The following is a 20,314-nucleotide window of genomic DNA, read 5'->3' on the forward strand; positions in this document are numbered from 1 at the left end:
TTGCTTAGTCACAAGTTACCGCTTACATTTGAATTCCTCAGACTACAGAGCCAGTTGCTATGTCACATGATTCGGGGCAAGCGTTTGTATAGCAACCTCCAGGATGAGCAGACCCTGGTACCATTGTGGCATATATCTCCATTCGGAATTGTGTATGGGTGCTCAACGTCTCTTTCGTAACTACTCAAAAGCTTGCCCTGAATCATCTGACATAGCAACTGTCTCCGTAGTCTGAGGAATTCAAACTCAAGTGGTGACTTGTGATCAAGCACGTCATTGTACCAGACAACATTTAATCTAACACGCAAATGGCTTATTGGGCCCTGGTGTCGAGGTATAGCTAGGTTACAAAAAGCAAGTCACCTGGGCCCAATTTCATGGCTCTGCTTACCGTAAGCACAGAATCGGCGCTTACGGAAGCAGGGAATTCTGTGCTTACGGCAAGCGTATTTCACGGGTTAGCGGCGAATTTGGGCTTCTGCGCGTGCGTACTCCAAGTTACTAGGCATTCTACGCTTACAAGGCTAGCGCAGAAATTCGGCGCTTGCACGTAAGCGGGGAATCGCGATCGTAAGCGCAGAATTCGGCGGTAAGCAGAGCCATAAAATTGGGCCCCTGGCCAGTATTAAGGGAAAGCCCAGGACTATGATGCAGGGCTAATTTGACATCCCCCGCAACGTCTCTGCTAGTCCTGGGTCCCCCAAGAGCAAGTTACAGAACTCGGACACAAGAAAGAAACAAACTCATCACACCTCATATCAACAGAATGGGCTATTCTAGTATATTTTTAATTAATTTTTACTAAAGAAAAAGGCAGCGTAACCGTGGTAACACCTTTGTCTACAGCGACATACATCTGTAATAATAATTCAAATCTCACAGTCAATGGAAAAATGTTTTTTTTTCTTTTCTGAATACTCAGTTAAATATCAATATCAATAGCGCTGTGCTTTTTTCTTCTTTCTAATATTATACAAGTTGATGGATCGGTTATTCACCAGTCACACTGACATGAAAATGATGCAAACAGACAAGAGTTGGAATCAAAGACCATAAATTGTGCACAGGTAGCGTAGGAGGGGAAAAATAACACAACATTTCAGAAGAAATCTTGTGGTTAAAAGTTTATGAAAAGCTGGCAGGGCCCAATTTCATAGGGCTGCTTAAGGGGGAAAATATTGTTTACAAAATTTCTGCTTAGCAAAAATAAGCAGGGAACCAGTCACAAACTGTGCACATAACATGATACTTTAGCCGGTAACCCTTTTTAGGTAAGCAATATTGTTTGATTGTTAGTCAATTTTTTTGCTTAAGCAGCTCTATGAAATTGGGCTTTGTTTGTCTTTAGCAACTTCAAATTTGATGTTTACAAAATATTGAATTCATTGTGCGATATTTATCATAACTTTTCAACGCTTTCCTTACTTTATCTTTCACAATAAATTACAATGAAATTAACAATTTAACCACAGGCAAATTTTATACAGAGAGAAATTCTCAAAAGCATGAGGATATACATAGCAGTCATTTTAACGGCTACTCGCCAATTTGGCTTGGTTGGTACGAAGCAGGTACCCCCCATATTAAATCTTTCACAGAACAAACTTGAAATTTGAAAGTTCTTCTCTGCAGAATTTTGATAAAATTTGCACCTGGAAAAACCACGCCCTACTTTTTAAATTTGAATAAATCTTAATATATGTTTTAATATGATACACAGAACCACTTGCAGTTAACCCACACAGTAACAGATTTAATATAAATCTCATTTATTTTCCATCCTTCACCAGAAGAAAAACCAAATGGATCAACAAAACTGTGTCTATAACTCTTAACTACAAAACACGCACAATGAATTCCATCCATCCACACTACCTGTGCACAAAAATGGACCGTATTTAAAACAAAAAATCTCCCAACTTTTGTTTCTTATCTTATTTTACTGACAACAGCACTGCACATGTGCATTAGTAGTCCACTTACATTTTTTTTGCTACAAGATTTTTTTTATTTTAAATATTTATATATAAATTGTGATGGGCAGCTGGAACCTCTACAGCTCTACTCTGAAACATAACCACAGCTGCTTATTACGACGCTATAATTATACAATACCAATACAATATTGTGAGAGATTTCTTAGTCTCTTTTTTTTTTTTTAATGTACGTATTATTTTTTTTTGTCTTTTTGTTTTTTATTTTTTACTTTTACAGTCTTGTTTTATTGCTCGTACCTATATGATTTCCAGGTGGTGGTGATAGTGGTTGGTGCAAGGTGTGGGGAGGGGAGGGGGTAGGGGGCGAAGTGGGAGGGAGTCTGCAACCAGACTGTAAATAACAGAGTCTATAGGAGAAAATTCGGATGAGAAGTGTAGCAAGTAAAGATGTTTTAAGAAACAAGCTTCTGGACCCCGGGCCGATAGCCCAAGGAATAGATAACCATGATGCAGCCCAAAATCAAGGCTGGCATCTTGAGTGTAAAAAGTACAAAGCTGAACACTCTTGTGACTATTATAACTTTATTTGAGGTGGAAAAAACCTGGGAGAAAGACACAAACAAAAATACATAGGGTTGTTTGAAATAGAAAAAACGTGGGTAAACGAAGCCAAGAACAGCATTGCAGAGAAAACCCAAGGACAGTTTCAAACAGACGCTTAAAGCATTCATATTTGCTAAGAATGTAAACATGCTGCTTAGAAGAAAAAAACAGGTTACCGACCAAAATAAGATGTACTTATTGTACTCTTATGACTGGTTCCCTGCAAATTGTTGCTTAGCAGGCAAATGTTATCAGGTAATCAGCCTTATAAAATTGCGCCTTAGATCCTAAAATCTGTGGCTGGATCTGAGATTTAAACAAATCCCAGCCAACTCCGTGTAAAGTAAGTGCAAGCAGAAAACATTGATTCTCATATTCATTTGCAAAAATATCAGTTGTAAGATTAAATTCCTAGTTTGTGGAAACAAATTCCTTTTAACCAAAGTTTTGGCAGAAAAATACTAACTCCATTTTGGGATTTGCATTCTTCAATCAAGTCTTGATCAGAACAAACAAGAAGATAAGAACAACATCTTACAAGCTTTTGCCGATAGTCAACAAAGGCGAGGTACACTGAGAAAAGTCTGACCAACAAACTCCCAAGAAAGGAATGAATTTCAATCAAGCATTTGAGGTCTGCGGTCAATTGGAGACAAGTCCATCTGGAGGATCTGCTGTCTTTAAAGGAACACGTTGCCTTGGATTGGTCGAGTTGGTCATTGAAAAGCATTTGGTGACAACCCCCCAGTTCTTACATTATAAGTAGGATTTAATTTTTCTCTGTGTACTGTTTCAACTGTAGTGAGGTGCAGTGTGCTCTGTGAAGAGACGAACTAGACTATTTTCAACGATTTTTCTTTTATGCAGTATGTTACAAAATCAGAATAATTACTTGCCATAGTTTGGATTCTTATGAATTGGTCCCAATTCCTTACAACATTAACGAACATAAAAGGCAACAGGTAGTTAGAGCGAGTAAAAAGTTTGAGTCTGATATCACACTTGTCTGTTTTTTACAACAAACTATTCAAAAAACACTTCAGAATGTTTTCGTCCCTCTAACTTTGGACCAGTGATAACCAGTTGGGATAAAACGGGTTCCATTTGGGAAGGGGGGGGGGGGGGAGTTGGGTCTCATGTGATAGTTAAATCCCTATAGTAAAACTGGGATAGTTTGGGTGACATAACCCTGTCAGTCATTCTGTAGCAGTTGCTATTGTGGCCAACTAAGACTCCCTGACAGGGAGAAGCGGGCACCCCTATAGCCTGACTGGGATAGTTTGGGTGACATAACCCTGTCAGTCATTCTGTAGCAGTTGCTATTGTGGCCAACTAAGACTCCCTGACAAGGAGAAGCGGGCACCCCTATAGCCTGACTGGGATAGTTTAGGTGACATAACCCTGTCAGTCATTCTTTAGTAGTTGCTTCTGTGGCCAACTAAGACTCCCTGATAGGGAGAACTGGGCACCCCTATAGCCTGACTGGGATAGTTTGGGTGACATAACCCTGTCAGTCATTCTTTAGCAGCTGCTTCTGTGGCCAACTAAGACTCCCTTATAGGGAGAACTGGGCACCCCTATAGCCTGACTGGGATAGTTTGGGTGACATAACCCTGTCAGTCATTCTGTAGCAGCTGCCACTGTGGCCAACTACGACTCCCTGATAGGGAGACGACGCGGGCTCCCTTATAGCCTGACTGGGATAGTTTAGGTGACATAACCCTGTCAGTCATTCTTTAGTAGTTGCTTCTGTGGCCAACTAAGACTCCCTGGCAGGGACACGCGGGCTCCCCTATAGCCTGACTGGGATAGTTGGGGTGACATAACCCTGTCAGTCATTCTGTAGCAGCTGCTACTGTGGCCAACCAAGACTCCCTGATAGGGAGAACTGTGCAACCCTATGGCCCGACTGGAATAGTTTGGGTGACACAACCCTGTCAGTCGTTCTTTAGCTGGACTTAACTTCCTTGCACCAGAAGGGGACAGTGCAACCTAAACTTTCCTTTACGTTTCCTTTACGTCTCTAATAAAACTTCCCACATCAAGTGTTGGATGTTGTTGGAGATCATCTATGTTGTGAAATAAAGGCTGAACAACAAAGGTGGGGAACAGTTCTTGAAATTTAACAAAGTATGAGGCTTTTTCCCTTTTCCAAAGAACTGGGCCCATTTCATGGCTCTGCTTACCGCCGAATTCTGCGCTTACGATCGCGATTCCCCGCTTACGTGCAAGCACCCAATTTCTGCGCTAGCATTGTAAGCACAGAATGCCTAGTAACGTGAAGTACGCACGCGCAGAAGCCGAAGTTCGCCGCTAACCCGTGAAATACGCTTGCCGTAAGCACAGAATTCCCTGCTTCCGTAAGCGCCGATTCTGTGCTTATGGTAAGCAGAGCCATGAAATTGGGCCCAAATTGCTGGGCGGGCAGGCGGGGATTTGGGGAGGGGGATGACACCGATTGACCTTTTAGGTAAATGATGGCCTTTGGCATTATTTGGGTACCATATTTGGGTACCTTCTTGAAGGTGATTAATCGGCTGTTTTCACAATCAAGTCAGAACCAATCTTTAAGACTGGTTTTGGGAGGGATTGTAAAAAACAACTTTCTTGGGATGCTAGTCAATCCTACATCATCATAAAATCAAAAAACAACGATGACAGTTTATAAAAAGTCCTGATCAGCTAGGAGAAGAGGCCAATGCTAGCCCTTACACTCTTTAGTATTTACATAGTAGGTTCCCTTACGTCCATCATTGACCTTCCCCTTAAAAAAAGCGGAGAAAATTGTTTTCCCGTTTTTCTCTACAATAAATACGCATGATCACAACAGACAGTGGTGTATAGGGAGGGGGGTATCTAAGAAATGACTACCGCCCCCACTTTCATAGAGCTGCTTCAAAAAAAAAATCAGCTAAGCATAACAAAATTATGCTTACCAGAATAAGGTTACAAGCCAAAATATCATGCTATTATGTACTACCAGTGACTGGTATCCTGCTTGTATTTTACTAAGCAGAAAATGATTAAGCAATTATTTGCTGCTTAAGCAGCTCTACGAAATAGGGCTCACTGATGCATGATAGAACACAGCAAAATCAGTTTTCATCAATGAATGAATCAGAAAGATAAATCTGTAGGGGTCGTGTCGCTCAAGGCATCTTACAGGCAATCTCAAGAAAGCCAGAACTTCCACTCTCAGCGATCACATCATTCTCAGTGTGACAGTAAGTTACACATGCCTCTTCCTAATACTGAGGTGTTATGTTTGGAGTTTGTGTCGCCTCAAAGCTGTCAATAAAGAAGGCCCTCAAGGGTGGTGGCAGCGGACATGTTTTGGTGTGTGTTACAATTAATCTTGACATGCACTGTTCATACAAAGAGATTGTGACAGAGTTTGAGCACATGATGTCATTTTTAGTAGGGCGCCCTCGACTGGAGGTCAAAAGGTTGCTTATTGGCCCATTCTGTGCGCTCATGTACAACAAACGTTGCCTATATTTTACCATAAGATTCCCTGTATGAACAGGCAATAATAGCACTGATAATCAAAAGGTTCCAGTCTATGTTAACTTCAAGTTAAAACATTCCTCTGAGAATGACACCAAGCTTGTAACACACAGCCCAACAGTTCTTAAGAGATCGTGAAATGAGCATTAAAGTCTGCTGCCCTCTACAATCCAAAAAGTTCTACATAAAATTTGACCTTTAGTTTTGTGTGTGAATCGTTACCATAAACTCTTTAGGGCCAAATTTCATAAGCTGTCAAGCAGAAAATTCTGTAAGAAATGGCCGGGGTACCAGTCACAGCAATGGTATCTAAATGGTATTTGGATGGTAACCTAATTTGGCTAAGCAACCATTTTTGTGCTAAGCATATTTGGGCTTACAGGCTTTATAAAATTGGGCCAAGGCCACCATCTGTAAGTTTACACCAAGTATCACATACTTCGCACAATATCTTCATATATTAAAAAAAGAACGGAAAACAAGAAGTCGTAATACTAAAAATTGAGTGTGAATGAAAACTGATGTACCACGGCATCCTTCTAATATTTTGCACTGTACAATGTTTTTATGATTATCAATAATGTCAGGTTTTGTCAATTTTTTTTCGTTTAACAAGTTCACACAATCACTATATAAACCACAACTAGTCAGTGGACAAGACGCCTACAAATAATGCCGCCTTTTTTCCCTTCTTTTTCTTTCTTTTTCCTTTTTAAAACTGGAGACAGATTTCAAAAAAGGAGAAAGAAAGAAAAAAAAATACACACACAAAATAAACACAATGAATTTGCATGATGGCTTGACTATGTATTATGTACACTTTTCCTAAATAAAAATAAATAATAAAAATCACTTTACTCAGAATCTGGTTTTTGTTTTTTGGTGATAGTTAAATGTTTTGCTTATCTAAAAACCAACTGAATTCAAATTGCAAAATATCATGATTCTAGTTAAATTCTCTCAAACAAAAAACACACATAATTACAATTGTCCCCCAAATTTCCATCCCATACAAAAAAAATATAGTAGTTGTTTGTTTGTTTGTTTGTTGTTGTTGTTGTTATTGTGATAACAAAAGGCATTGTTAGGTGGGGATTAGTGGGAGAGGGATGCAGAAACTACTTTCCAACTGTGGGAAAACATTTTGAAAAAAATACAAAAAGGCTCTTCGCTAAAATAACAAACCCTTTCTAGCATAGTTCCGGACACCGGTCAGCGGGGAAAAAACTAACTCGCAATATTGTGGGTTTTTTTCTCTCTCCAATCTGTAAAAAAAATTTGTTTTTCTTCTTCATACCTAATTTTAAAATACATTAGATGATAAAAATCAATCGAAAATACTGCCTTAAAACGTTATGGACCGGCAGATTTGAGAATAAAAAAACTCATCAAAAAAAAGTGGCTGTGTGGATGGCATAGGAATGAACAGTTAAAGTTAACGTAGTTTTTATTTGGGTCCGCAGTAAAGGTGTTTTTCCTTCTGACCAGTTTCTAAATATATCTTTGGCTTACCATGTTTCCTTGTTTTGAAATACTTTTCTTAAGGTCAAACTGTCCCGTCAGCTGAAAGCCTAGTGATTGTTATTTTAAAAGTAGACTGTGCAGTGTTTAACTGATGCGAAACAACCTTCTTCTCCAAACAGCCTTCAGAGTGAACAAAAACCACACTACACAAACTTTAACTTTTCATTCGTTTATCATACACTTCCACAACTTTTGTTTTCAGTTCATACGTATTTGTTTAACCTTTTTTGGGGGGTTTTGTTTTCAGTTTTGAAGTATCTTAAGACTTTAGGATATGTACAATCATGCATGCAACAAATAAATGCCAAGTGAGGTATCTGAACGATAGGTTAGATAAAAACCAGACCCCACATGCATCTATCTCTTAAATTCATTTTAAACTGTAAAATCACATTGCAACAATTTCTTTTATTTTTTTATTTATGTTTATATCATAATTTTCACAATTTTCATTTTTTTTGTTTTCCACACCACTCTGGGTTGGGTGGTCATTCCAGAGAGAGAGCAAACTCCACGAGGCATTTCCCAGCGCCATTTCCACAGCAACCGCATAAACACTACATTCACCACGGTTTTGCTTAACGCGCCCTCGCGGAGTCTTCGTTCCCGATACCACCGAACCCCGAGAGATGAAAGTCTACAAACCCAATCTTTCTTATTCTTCCATCTCCCGGCTGTGACGGCGCACCACAAGACAAGAGGGCGCTGTTGCAGCAAAGGATTCTGGGTGAAAGGGGGGAGCTGTCGCAAGGAGGCTGGTGTCACAGCAGCTCGTACTGTCTGAGGTGCATCCGCTGGATTATATCCCGACAATCGTTGAAGACCCGCCTGATGTTTTCTGTGTCTACTGCACATGTGAAGTGGGGGTAGCAATAGTGTCTCCCGTCGCCACTTGCCGTGCTGATACGCTGGAGGAAAAACAGACAATAATCAAACAGAGTTACTTACATGGTCCAAACTCATCAAAAGGGAAGGAGTGTTCATAAAGCTTGATATTGCATTGAGTAAAAGAAGTCTACCAAATGGAGAAAAACTGTGTTTGATACCATTTAAGTGCTATTTTTGTCCAAATTTAACAACTAAATCATGGAAAAGTAGGGGTTAACCACTGTGTAACTGGTTTACATAGCAAGCAATAACAGGTTTCCTCAGGCTTGCAAGCTACAGTGATTAAGTTCACTTATGAGGCATTCTTGCTTAAGGAGATAAAGATAACAATAATAATAACCTATTGTACTTTTCTGTTGTGGATGTGATCACCAAAATGGCAGATTTGAAAGCACAATGTGCAATCTAAGACATTGTTGGACATGATCTACGAGAGCTGTAGTTCTACAAACATTTTTATCCTGGGATTACTTACTAGGAATTCATCACGAATGAAGAATTTGGCCTTTATTACACAATCGTCCTCCCCTGGCTCAATTTGTGCTAAGAGAAAAACAAAAGATAACTCATGGTTAATCAGTAGTCAGTGAATTATTACTAGATCTGGGCATAAAAGCTCTTAAGCAGAAAATAATATCGTGCTTAGCCGAAGCAGGACACTGACCAAATCAGTTAATGACTGGTTTCCTTAAAGGCAGTGAACACTATTGGTAATTACTCAAAATAATTATTAGCATAAAACCTTTCTTGGTGACGAGTAATGGGGAGAGGTTGATGGTATAAAACATTGTGAGAAACGGATCCTTCTGAAGTGCCATAGTTTTTGAGAGAGAAGTAATTTTCCACGAATTTGATTTCGAGACCTCAGATTTAGAACTTGAGGTCTTCGAAATCAACCATCTAAACGCACGCAACTTCGTGTGACAAGCGCGTTTTTTTTTTTCTTTATTATCTCGCAACTTCGATGACCGATTGAGTTCAAATGTTTATAGGTTAGTTATTTTATGCATATGTTGAGATACACCAACTGTGAAGGCTAGTCTTTGACAATTACCAATAGTGTCCACTGCCTTTAAACGAAAAATTGACTAAGCACCATTTTATACATAACAGCTTAAGGAGATTGTGCCCTGGTAGTTGGATAATCGGATCAAGCCCAGCAGTTTCCAATCCTGGCACAGTCCACCATGGTGTTCGAGTCGTTATGAAAATAAAAAATAATTACTCAGAACCTTTTCTAGAAGGAGTATCAGAAATATCAGTCACATAGTATGTAAAAATAAAAAATTGACAAATAAGCTGAGTCTTTACATTGATAATAGTTCGGGAAGCTAATAATCCTAACTTGCATGTGAAAAGCTGAACTGCGACTCACGAAGGCCGCGACTACAACATGGTCAAGGCGTAGGCATGCAAGGGCACCAGTCGCATCGACCCATATATGACTGCGGACCGTAGCCAGAGATCAAAAGTGTTTTATATACAAATCAAATGGCTAAAGTAAGACTCCAGAAAACCAACTTATCATTGTAACCAGGCTCGTTGGCGAGATCGTACACCGTCTACGACCAGTGGTACGATCGTACACCAGTGCAATGTTCTTTTAGTTCCCACTATGCGCTGCCCATGGTAGCAAGGCTGCGTTATTTTCTCTGTAAACCACTTATCAGTGTAGAACTGGGATATTAAGGCTGAATCGTTTATAAAACAAACCTCAGTAAAACACAGTAGGTGCAATACAGAACAGTCAACAACGTTCTCACAAACAAAAAAGAGAACGGACTTTGAGTTTTTGTTGCAACAAAATCAAGGTGTTCGGTGTGTGTTCAGTGTAGACAAGAACAAAATAGAAGATTTTGTGAAATGAATTGTCTGATGAGTTGCGGTTGTGTTTGATTCTTGCGTTGTGATGTGGAGATAAGTTGAGTAGGAGTGGAAGAAGATGGAGCAGGAAAAAACAAAAACGAAAAAACAAAACAACAAAGATTCACAATTGACTGAGCAGAGATTTATAACAGCGTTTAGTAGGACAGTGTCTGAGTTGACTGTAGTGATATTAATGTGTCGGGGTAGACCAGACTGCCTCCTCGCATGAGTGCAGCACTTCTCCTTCTTCTCTAACCCCCTCCTCACCTATAAGACACCAACGTCCCCGTGTCAGCTCCACAGACCTTTTATTTTTGTTAAACTCTGACCTACTTGTGCTCAGCAGGGTCCGCCACAAATGTCACCTACAGCCACAATTGATCGTTTGTGACACCCGTGAGGGACCAATAGACCGTATCGAATAATGACCTTACCATTCAAATACCTGTCCCACAACATGGCATCTGTGAGTCATAGCCACGGTGCACCTTCAAAACTTTCCCACAGACTAAGAATGTTCATAGGCCTCGCCCTCTCAAAGACGACATTCTAGGCCTGTGACTCAGAGTGCACTTGACACGCGCCTCTCCTGTACGCCATTTTGGTAGTCCAGATGTACGAAAGGAATTGACTCCCAAGATGGGGGAAATGGTAGACGCGCATTTAGCGGAGGTGCATTCAGCATTAGGCAAGAGGTCAGTACCTCCATAAACCCCCTTCATAAGGGCGCTCTTTAGATGTAAAAGAAAAGTGGAATAATGTGCGTAAATTCAACAAAAATCTTGAGTAGAGGAATTTTCAAGAGAAGTCCAACATTTTATTGGAAGATGTTGTGACTTTGTTAGGAAGATAAAAAAATAATAATTGGAGTTTAAAGCGTTCAGCAAGATCAAATAATTTGCGTGAAATGTAAAATGACAGTCAACAAAGAAGACTCCATGCAATCGTTGATGTATCAAAGTGGAGGTTCGTGAATCGACGCTACTGCGATAAGAAAGTGTTCTTTGTTTTACTGGCAAAGACTTAGTGAAAGTACAGGAATGATTATAACGGTACAGTGACAACTCCACAGGCAGTGCTGACCGAAAAATCAATCGTGCAAGCTTTATAGAGATGACATCATCTTTCATTTACCAGGGTTAACTGTTAGTTCCAGACAACGGAGCAACCACAAGGAAGAGGAAAGAACAAAACCAGTTTCGTCAGAATTTCACAGCGTTTTGTTTCGACACCAATCAACAGAAAAAACTTACCGCACATGGGGACACAATCTTTAAATGTGCAAAGGGCAAGTTTATCACTTAACGGATGTAACTAGGTGTTATAAAGCATAAAGCTTGCTGGTTGCCAATCGCAAAAAGAATTTCACCAAGGTCCCATTGAAAAAAATATATTTGATCGCGTGAGGGCACTTTCAAACATATTTGTATCACTTCCAGGGTATATTCATTCATACCCAAGACAGTTATTAAAGACTGGAACACATTACCACCACAGAAATCATATCCATCACCGAATAAAAGACCTTTAAAGGAGTCGGTGCAACCCACCTCTGAAGCAACTTAAATCTACGGCGCCCCTGGAGGTTGTAAAAACACTATTGAGAGCGCTCTCACGCGGTAAAAAATACGGCGTAATAAAAGTGGGCGAAAGAAGGGTAAAACTATCTTATCACTTTTCAGACTGGCTTACCATCTGGGGGAATAGTGTAATGTTCAAATTCACTGAAGTAGTCCTCGATCTTAGAACGACCTGCCTTGACCTTCTCAGCGAGTAGATCTTGCTTGTTGAGGAACAAGATGACAGAGATTGTCCGCAACCACCTGGAGAGAGAGAGAGAGAGAGAGAGAGAGAGAGAGAGAGAGAGAGAGAGAGAGAGAGAGAGAGAGAGAGAGAGAGAGAGAGAGAGAGAGAGAGACAACGTGAACACAAGTATTTCTTGTTACACCTGTTTCAGACAGGCGCTCCAGAGATGCGCTGAACCAAATTCTGAATCAAGTACATGAAAAGTATGACGTCTGAAACAGTTAGGAGCGACTGGATGCTCTAGAAGTCAAAAGATCGACTGTCGCAGTCGTTTGGAACAACCCTGGAGTGCCTTGGTTTCAGACGTCGATCTTGTCATGAGCCGAGAGCTTCCTAGAGGCGCTCCTTATTGATTTGGTTCGACGCGACACTGGTGCAACTGTCGCGACACTGGCGCAACTGTCTGAAACGGGTATTAGTCGACATTAAGATAAACCTGGGCAACTAGTGAAATTTATTACTGGACTGGTCGCGCTTCAAGTAGTTGCGCCTTTGACACTTTGAAAGTTGCCGTTTTGACATTGCTATTAAGCAGATAAATTATTGCTTAGCAGAAACTGGTTACCGGCTAAATACCATACATTGTAGCATACATTGTATGAGACTGGTTCTCTGCAAATGTCTGTTAAACAGATACCATTTGGAGCGCTGCTTTATGCATATCTCTCTTTGAAGTTGGGTCTGAGATTGGAATCGAATAAGGTTTCACAGGCATGTTTTTGAAAGGGCAAGGGCACCAAGGCAGTGACCAGGAGGCACGGAGGCCTTAGCTGCCTCCGTGAAGTATCAGGCTTGGTGTAACCTCAAATCAAGATGCACTATAGTTCAATCGAAGGCCTGCAGACAGTTTTGATCAATCCGCCAACAGCTGATTTAAAAACAAACAGGACCATACATCAATCGTGTCCGCCCCTATCCCCTTAACTGCCCCCCTTCCCTACCCAGAATTAGCATCACAGCTTGAAGAACCTTTATATTATACAGTGGCACATAATGGCATTTGAAGAAAAATGTCCAGGGTACATATCACCTGTCACTGATCCATTTTCTCAGTAAGGTTTCCCTTGACACAAAGCGTTTAGTTAAAGTTACTGGCATGGATTTCACAAGACTAATTTTATCTCGAGTTAGGACGTGTTACTTGTCCTAACTTAGGACCAGCCTTAAGTTTTAAAAATCTCCTAGAACTAGTTTCAACTCTTTATGTAATCGATCGCTGTTATTAATTTCAACAAACTCTTCCTAACTTAGGATTAATCTTAGGACTTAGAATGAGTGAAGTTCCAAGAATGCATTGAACCGCAAGTTACTCGTCCTAACTCAAGATAGGATTAATCCTAACGTTTTGTGAGATCGAATGCTGGACACCTTTATTGTCAAAGACCAGTATTCTCACTCGGTGTATCCCAACATATCCACAAAATAAGCAATCTGTGAAAATCTTTACTCAATTGGTCATCGAAGATGCAAAAGAATAATGAAAGAAAAAAACACCCTTGTTGTACAGCTTACAGATGTTACTTTTGTTTTTTTACCCATACCGCGTCCTGTGAAAAAATATCACAGGCATATTATTCGGGTGGGATTCCAACGACCGTGCAATTCTAGAGCAGTGTCTTACCAACTAGAATACCAAGATTGTCCGGATGCATAATAAAAGGCTTTAGGCCTGAAGTCTTTTATTATTTGAGTGAGAAATTACCTCTTCTTCAAAAACTACATGACTTCAGAAGGAGCCGATTCGTGCGAACTTAACATAACAATAACATTGGCTCGGCTCATGAAACGATCTGTCACCAACGCACTCCACAGTCGTTCCAAATGACTGCAACAGTCAATCTTTCGACATCTAGCGTGTCCACAAATTTATCTAGCAATACTTCCCCTCTCCCGCTCCATTCGAGTCCGTAACCTACCTGTTGTTCCAAATACTTTTGAAGAGCTCTAGAGACTCCCGGAGTCGATTTTGACTTGGGTCTTCCCTCAGTACCAAGTTGTAACTACTGCAGGCGACCACAAAGATGATGGCTGTCACGTCTGTATACGAGAAGGGGAAGAGGAGAGTCAATGAGTTTATTTTTGTCATTTTGTAGTTTTCAAATCATGCAAATAGTAAGTTCCCAATTGTCTTGTTCTCATTAACGGTGTGTTTTCTAGTCTTTTCAGAACTGAGAAGTCTCCAGAATTCTGAAAATCTAGTCCACGATGATTAAATATAAAGCAAGACAGTTCTCAAAAGAACAAAATCTACCAGGCAAGTAGAATACAAACAGGGCGTTACCCTAAACCAGTGGTTCATCTGCAGCTCAGATCACTTGACACGGCTCCGTCATTAAAAAAACTTACTAAAGGCCCGGTCCAGCTGCAGCGATAACGAGAACGATAATGATCTCGACGCAAAGAGAACGAGTTCGATTGGTTGAATTGCTCCACGCAGAATACGCACACGCTCATTCAACCAATAGAATGCGTTCTCTTGGCGTCGTTATTGTTATCGTTCTCGTTATTGCTGCAGTGGGACCGGGCCTTAAGACTCACTTGCTTCCAGTTGTTCTGTAAATATAATTATCTTCTTCGTTGCTACAGCCCCATGATCTAGGTGGAATGGCGCTTCATAAATCCTGTTGTTATTATCATTATTATTATTATTATTATCATTATTATTATTATATTATAAAAACTAGATTGATACCTCAGCATGCAATGCCACAACTCTCTTAGACGTTGAACTTACCATTGAAACACTGGATCCACTTTCTTCTTTCGTCCCTCTGTCCTCCTACATCAAACATGCTGCAAAAAGAGTGGGAAGAAAAACACAAAGACATTAAATTAAAGATGTTGCGGTGCATCTTTTCATCTAAACATTCGATCTTGGTCAGACATCCCCCTGCTCTCCCTTAAAACCTGTGTCTAAAGATTGGTAATTGTCAAAGACCAGTCTTCTCACTTGGTGTATCTCAACATATATGCATAAAATAAAAAACCTGTGAAAATTTGAGCTCAATCGGTCGTCGAGTTTGCGAGATAATAATGGAAAAAAAAAAACCCTTGTCACACAAAGTTGTGTGCTTTTTGATGCTTGATTTCCAGACCTCAAATTCTAAACTTGAGGTCTTGAAATCAAATTCGCGGAAAATTACTTCTTTCTCGAAAACTACGTCACTTCAGAGGGAGCTGTTTCTCACAATGTTTTATACTATCAACCTCTCCCCATGACTCGTCACCAAGTAAGGTTTTATGCTGCTAATTATTTTGAGTAATTACCAATAGTGTCCACTGCCTTTAAGAGAGATGACAATTTGTCCTTTTGAATCTGCGGTGAAAACCATGTTACTTTGTCTTTCAGAAGGGACATTAAGCCTGCAGGTCCCAAGGATTGGTTGTTCATGCCAAAGAACCCGGAACACTTATTGTTAAAGAGTAGGGGTTAACCCTGCCGTCAATTTCACAAAACTCTTCCTAACTTAAGACTAATCTTAGGACTTAGGACGAGTCCCAACCCTGCACTGTAGTATGCAGACTTTAAGATTAATCCTAACTCGAGATAAGACAAGCCCTAACTCTTTGTGAAATCGACGGCTGGTGTTTCAGGTTCACATATAGCAAGTATACCATTGTTTACAGCTTGCGAGCTACTGTGATTAAGTTCGCTTATGTACAAGGCATCCTTAGTTTCATTACCAGAAACATATCACAATAATGACAGGAATAATAACGAGAACCAAACTGAAACTTACTGAAAGTTTACTTTGTCGACTTGAAACCTTGTTTCAAATATACCCGATGTTAAAACACGACACCGCAGGATGTCCTATGAAAATAAAGGAAGAAATAAAAAACGGTTTTAAAACAACCATAATTGTTTCAGTGACTCCAGTGTCAACCAATGAAAAGAACTACTGACAGGCAACTTTGTAAATATGCAGAAAATGGTGGACATGGTCAACGAAATGGGCCAAAATATTTAAATAACGAGTTTTTCAGTTTTCTATGGCTTTTTTTGTAATTTGAAAGTAGTCAAATTTGCATCGAGAAACAAAATGTTATTTGGTTTTACCAACAAACCTGCGTGTGTAATTTTCCAGAGTCCTCTTAAAAAAAAAAAAAAAAAAAAAAACCCAAGCCCACTGGCAAATTACTTGGGTGGGATTTCAACCATAAGCGATACTAAGAAACTTGTTTACATTATGCATGCATTGAGATTTGTTGTTGTCTTTCGAGAAAACATGAGATGTGTTCACCATGAATTGCAAAACTCTGGCCGCTAAATGGTCATGGCACACTGGAATCTCGGGTCAAATAGATGAAAAGCAAGATGGCTGCACAATGTAAAAGGTCAATAAGGTCAAGAGTAACCTATTGTCCGAATTGGTGACTTCGGCTACAGCTACGGCTAGCGCGTCTGCCATTCTTCAACACTGACAGACACGCTGATCTAGCCGTAGCTGTAGCCGAAGTCGCCAATACGGACACGGCCTAAGAATGGTATAACAAGACCATATCAGAATTGGCAGCTATGGCTATAACTGTTGCTAAGGGTGTTGCTAAGGATGTCCTATCCTTCAATGCATGATCTTGCTGAGATCTAGCCATAGCCGTAGCCGAAGCCGCTATATCTGACATGACCTTAAAGTCTGATTCTTCTTACCTGTTCACTTGGACTATAATCTGACTGGCTAATATCATCAACTCTATTTAAAAAACTGCAAAGAGAAAAGAAGAACAGAAGACACAGGTTGTAAGAAAAACTGCATATTTATCAGAGATGTTGAATTTGCATCGGGGATAAAGAATATTAATTTTGGTTTTACCCATACATCGATGTGTGTTAGCACTGTATAGTCAGTACTTTCCCGAGTCCTGTGAAAAAATATCACAGGCATATTACCTGGGTGGGATTCGAACGCATGCCCAATAGCTAGAGGCAGTTCGTCAACATCTCATATATCGTTGCAGTACCTGCTGCCAAAACATAGGATTCGAACTGCCTTTATTTACCGGGCAACCTCACTGCTCTAGAATTGCAAGGGTCTTGGGTTTGAATCCCACCCGAGTAACATGCCTGCGATATTTTTTTCACAGGACTCAGGAAAGTACCGAGTATACAGTGCTAACACTGGGTAAAGACCAAAATTAATATGCATATTTATCGTTTGAAAATTTACAATTTACATCTCCATAGTGTCTTCCTCAAGGACACAAGCCCCTGTACCAAGATCAGTACCCACATTGTGATGAGTCAACCATCAAAACTTCTCAGTGCGCAGACCGCTCAACGATCACAACACGCTTCTGATGGGCAACCCGAAAAAAAGTAGTAACAAAATAAGGAGATGGCCAACATTAGGGCTAGATGGCTCAGATGGTAAAGAGCTGGAACGTTAAAGATGCCATGTCAGTTTTTTTGGCCATTAAAAAATTTTGTTTTGAGTGAATGGTATTTCAAAGAGTATCACCCACTCTAGCGAAAAAAAGTTTAACTTTTACTTTTAATGGTCAGGAACCATGACAAAAATTTAAAACGTTTCTTATAAAACACATAAGAATTGGTCACGTGATATATTGTCGGGATCTTTATTTCACTGCTACTAATAATTGGCGGACTTTTTCGAGCAATGGCTCAAATGAAATGTTGTAACTTCCTTGACCCCCATCAAAATACCTATTGAATTTTAAATCAAAATTTTTGGGTCGAATCGGCCAAAAATCTGACATAGCATCTTTAATCGGGCGGTGGCAGGTTCAAATCCTGCTCTAGTCAATATCTCATTGTTCAACCTCAAAAAAGTTACAATTTACCCAGCTACATTCCCCTTGTAATTTGTTACTTGAAAAAAAAGTATGAGCAAACTCTCATTACATTGATGATTGAAAAATAAGATGTGTGCCGCCCCCCCCCCCCCCCCCCCAAAGGAAACAAACAACTGACTGACATCTGAAAGTCTGGCCACGCACAAGCGATTTCCTCTCAGTCAACCGACCTTTGACCCAGCGCGCTCTCTAGCAAACAGTTCACGTAATGAGTAAACAAGCACAACCAGGGTTCAATTTCATAGAGCCGCTTCTGCACAGAAAACACAAGTGCTTACCAAAATAAGGTTACCAGCTAAACTGCTATGTCACATGTACAATTTGTGACTGGCATCCTGCTCATTTCTGCTAAGCAGAAATTTCTAAAGCAATATTTGTTTGCTAAACAGCTGTATAAAATTGGACCCAGGTATTTACATAGATTGTTAACAAACTAAACAACAGCAAGTACCAGCAAACAGACGCTGTGTACATATCGAACGCTGAATATGTACAATACATTTACATATCAACCAACACTCTTTCAGCAGTCAGGGGACTGACTACAGATTGTGTGCAGCGCAGCAGAGAACAATAATCACATCACTTGTTTATTTGCATAGAGATATCTTAAGCAGGGAAACCAGTTACAAATCAATGTTAATCACAATGTTGTAGAATATGGTGACTAATTATTTTCAGTAAAAGACACTAGACACTATTGGTAAATTGTCAAAAACTAGCCTTCACAGTTGGTGCATAAAATATGCATAAAATAACAAGCCTGTGAAAATGTGGGCTCAATTGGTGTTGCGAGAAAATGATGTTAGAAAAAACACCCTTGTTGGACGAATTTGTGTGCTTTCAGATAGGAATAAATGTTTTAGTGAACAATTTACCTCTTTCTCAAAAAACTGTGTTACTTCAGAGGGAGCCGTTTCTCACAATGCTTTATACTATCAACAGCTCTCCAATGCTCATTATTAAACAAGTCTGTTGTTTTGAGTAATTACCAAACGTGTACCTTCCCTTTAACATTATTCTGGTAAGCATAATTTGTTTCGCTTAGTTATGAAATTGGGCCCAGGCCTGAATGCACTGTTGATAAAACCGATGGCTTGAATGTTACCACTTGACATAGTTCCAGTGTGTGTTACCTGTTGTTAAATTATGCAGGACGTCCTATATCACCAGGTACTTGATTAATATTCATGCCTACATATATGGACAAGTAATGTACACTCTGCAGTGTCTATTGCAAGTCACAACGAGTCACAACAGAACGGGAAACTCCTGTATTTTCCCAACCTCTGGGTTTATTTTACTGTAAGGATGTTAAATTTGCATCGGGGATAGAGAATCATCATTTTGGTTTTACCCATAATGTGTGTTAGCACTTACACTCAGTAATTTCCCGAGTTCTGTGAATTTTGTTTTATTGTAGCAGTTTAAAGGGAAGGTACACGTTTGGTATTTACTCGAAACAAATAATAACTTAAAAACTGACTTGGGAACCAGCCTTGGAGAGCTGTTGTTAGTATAAAACATGGTGAGAAACGGCTCCCTCTGAAGAAGCGTAGATTTTGAAAGAGGTACACTAAAATAAGAAAAGACTTCTAGGAAGTCTTTTTATTCTTATCTGAAAGCACACAAATTCGTCACACAAGGCGGTTTTTACTCTCATCATTTTCTCCCAACTCCGATGACCAATTGAGCTCAAATTTTCACAGGTTTGTTATTTTTTGCATTTGTTGAGATACACAAAGTGAGAGCACAGTGGTCTTTGACAATTACCAATAGTGTACCTTCCCTTTAAGTGACAAAAGAAACAAATATTCCAGCAAGTAGAAACTGCTGACTTGAACATGTTTTTGTTTTATGGATAATATATATCATATCATTCAATTCCAGAATACTGTGACTTAATCTTCGTCAATTGGATAAAGAAATGCAAGGAAAAATCTAATTGCGTAAGGTTGTATGATTTCCATTTGAGAAAACTCTCATTTTATAAAGGCATTGTAAAACAAGATTTTTCAGGAATATGGTTGGTGAAATTTTTCCAATTTGAGTATCAAATATTTCCTTAAAGTTAATTTGAATGAGGGTTAAGTGCACTTTTCAGTTCAATGGAAAAATGATCTATATTAGGGCTCAGGCCACTTTAAGGTACAGGTAAAACAAAAACTATATTTCATAAACTACTATTTTGGCTTGACCTCAGAACCCAACTTCAAATTTCTAAGCACAGAAAAACAAAAGTCCTGCTTATAAGACACAGGGCATTGGTAAACATGCCATGTATTGTATACGTCTGTACATGTAACTGGTTCCCTGCTAAATTTGCTTTGCTTAGCAAACAAAAGCTTGCTGGCTAAGCGAAATTTCCT

General features: G+C 39.7%; 1 protein-coding gene across 1 annotated transcript; it reads right to left on the reverse strand.

Annotated features, from left to right (window-relative positions):
* Positions 1–4,878: 4,878 nt before the first annotated feature.
* LOC117289193 (guanine nucleotide-binding protein G(s) subunit alpha-like) lies at positions 4,879–16,831 on the reverse strand. Its single transcript, XM_033770193.1, has 7 exons — positions 16,783–16,831; positions 15,872–15,945; positions 14,866–14,924; positions 14,048–14,168; positions 12,018–12,148; positions 8,935–9,002; positions 4,879–8,479 (listed from the first exon to the last, which is right to left on the reverse strand). The coding sequence occupies exons 3-7, from the start codon at positions 14,921–14,923 to the stop codon at positions 8,333–8,335; spliced, it is 525 nt and encodes a 174-aa protein (XP_033626084.1). The 5' UTR covers position 14,924; positions 15,872–15,945; positions 16,783–16,831; the 3' UTR covers positions 4,879–8,332.
* Positions 16,832–20,314: the final 3,483 nt, after the last annotated feature.

This window comes from Asterias rubens, chromosome 4 (assembly GCF_902459465.1).
Source record: "Asterias rubens chromosome 4, eAstRub1.3, whole genome shotgun sequence".
Classification (NCBI taxonomy): Eukaryota; Metazoa; Echinodermata; class Asteroidea; order Forcipulatida; family Asteriidae; genus Asterias; species Asterias rubens.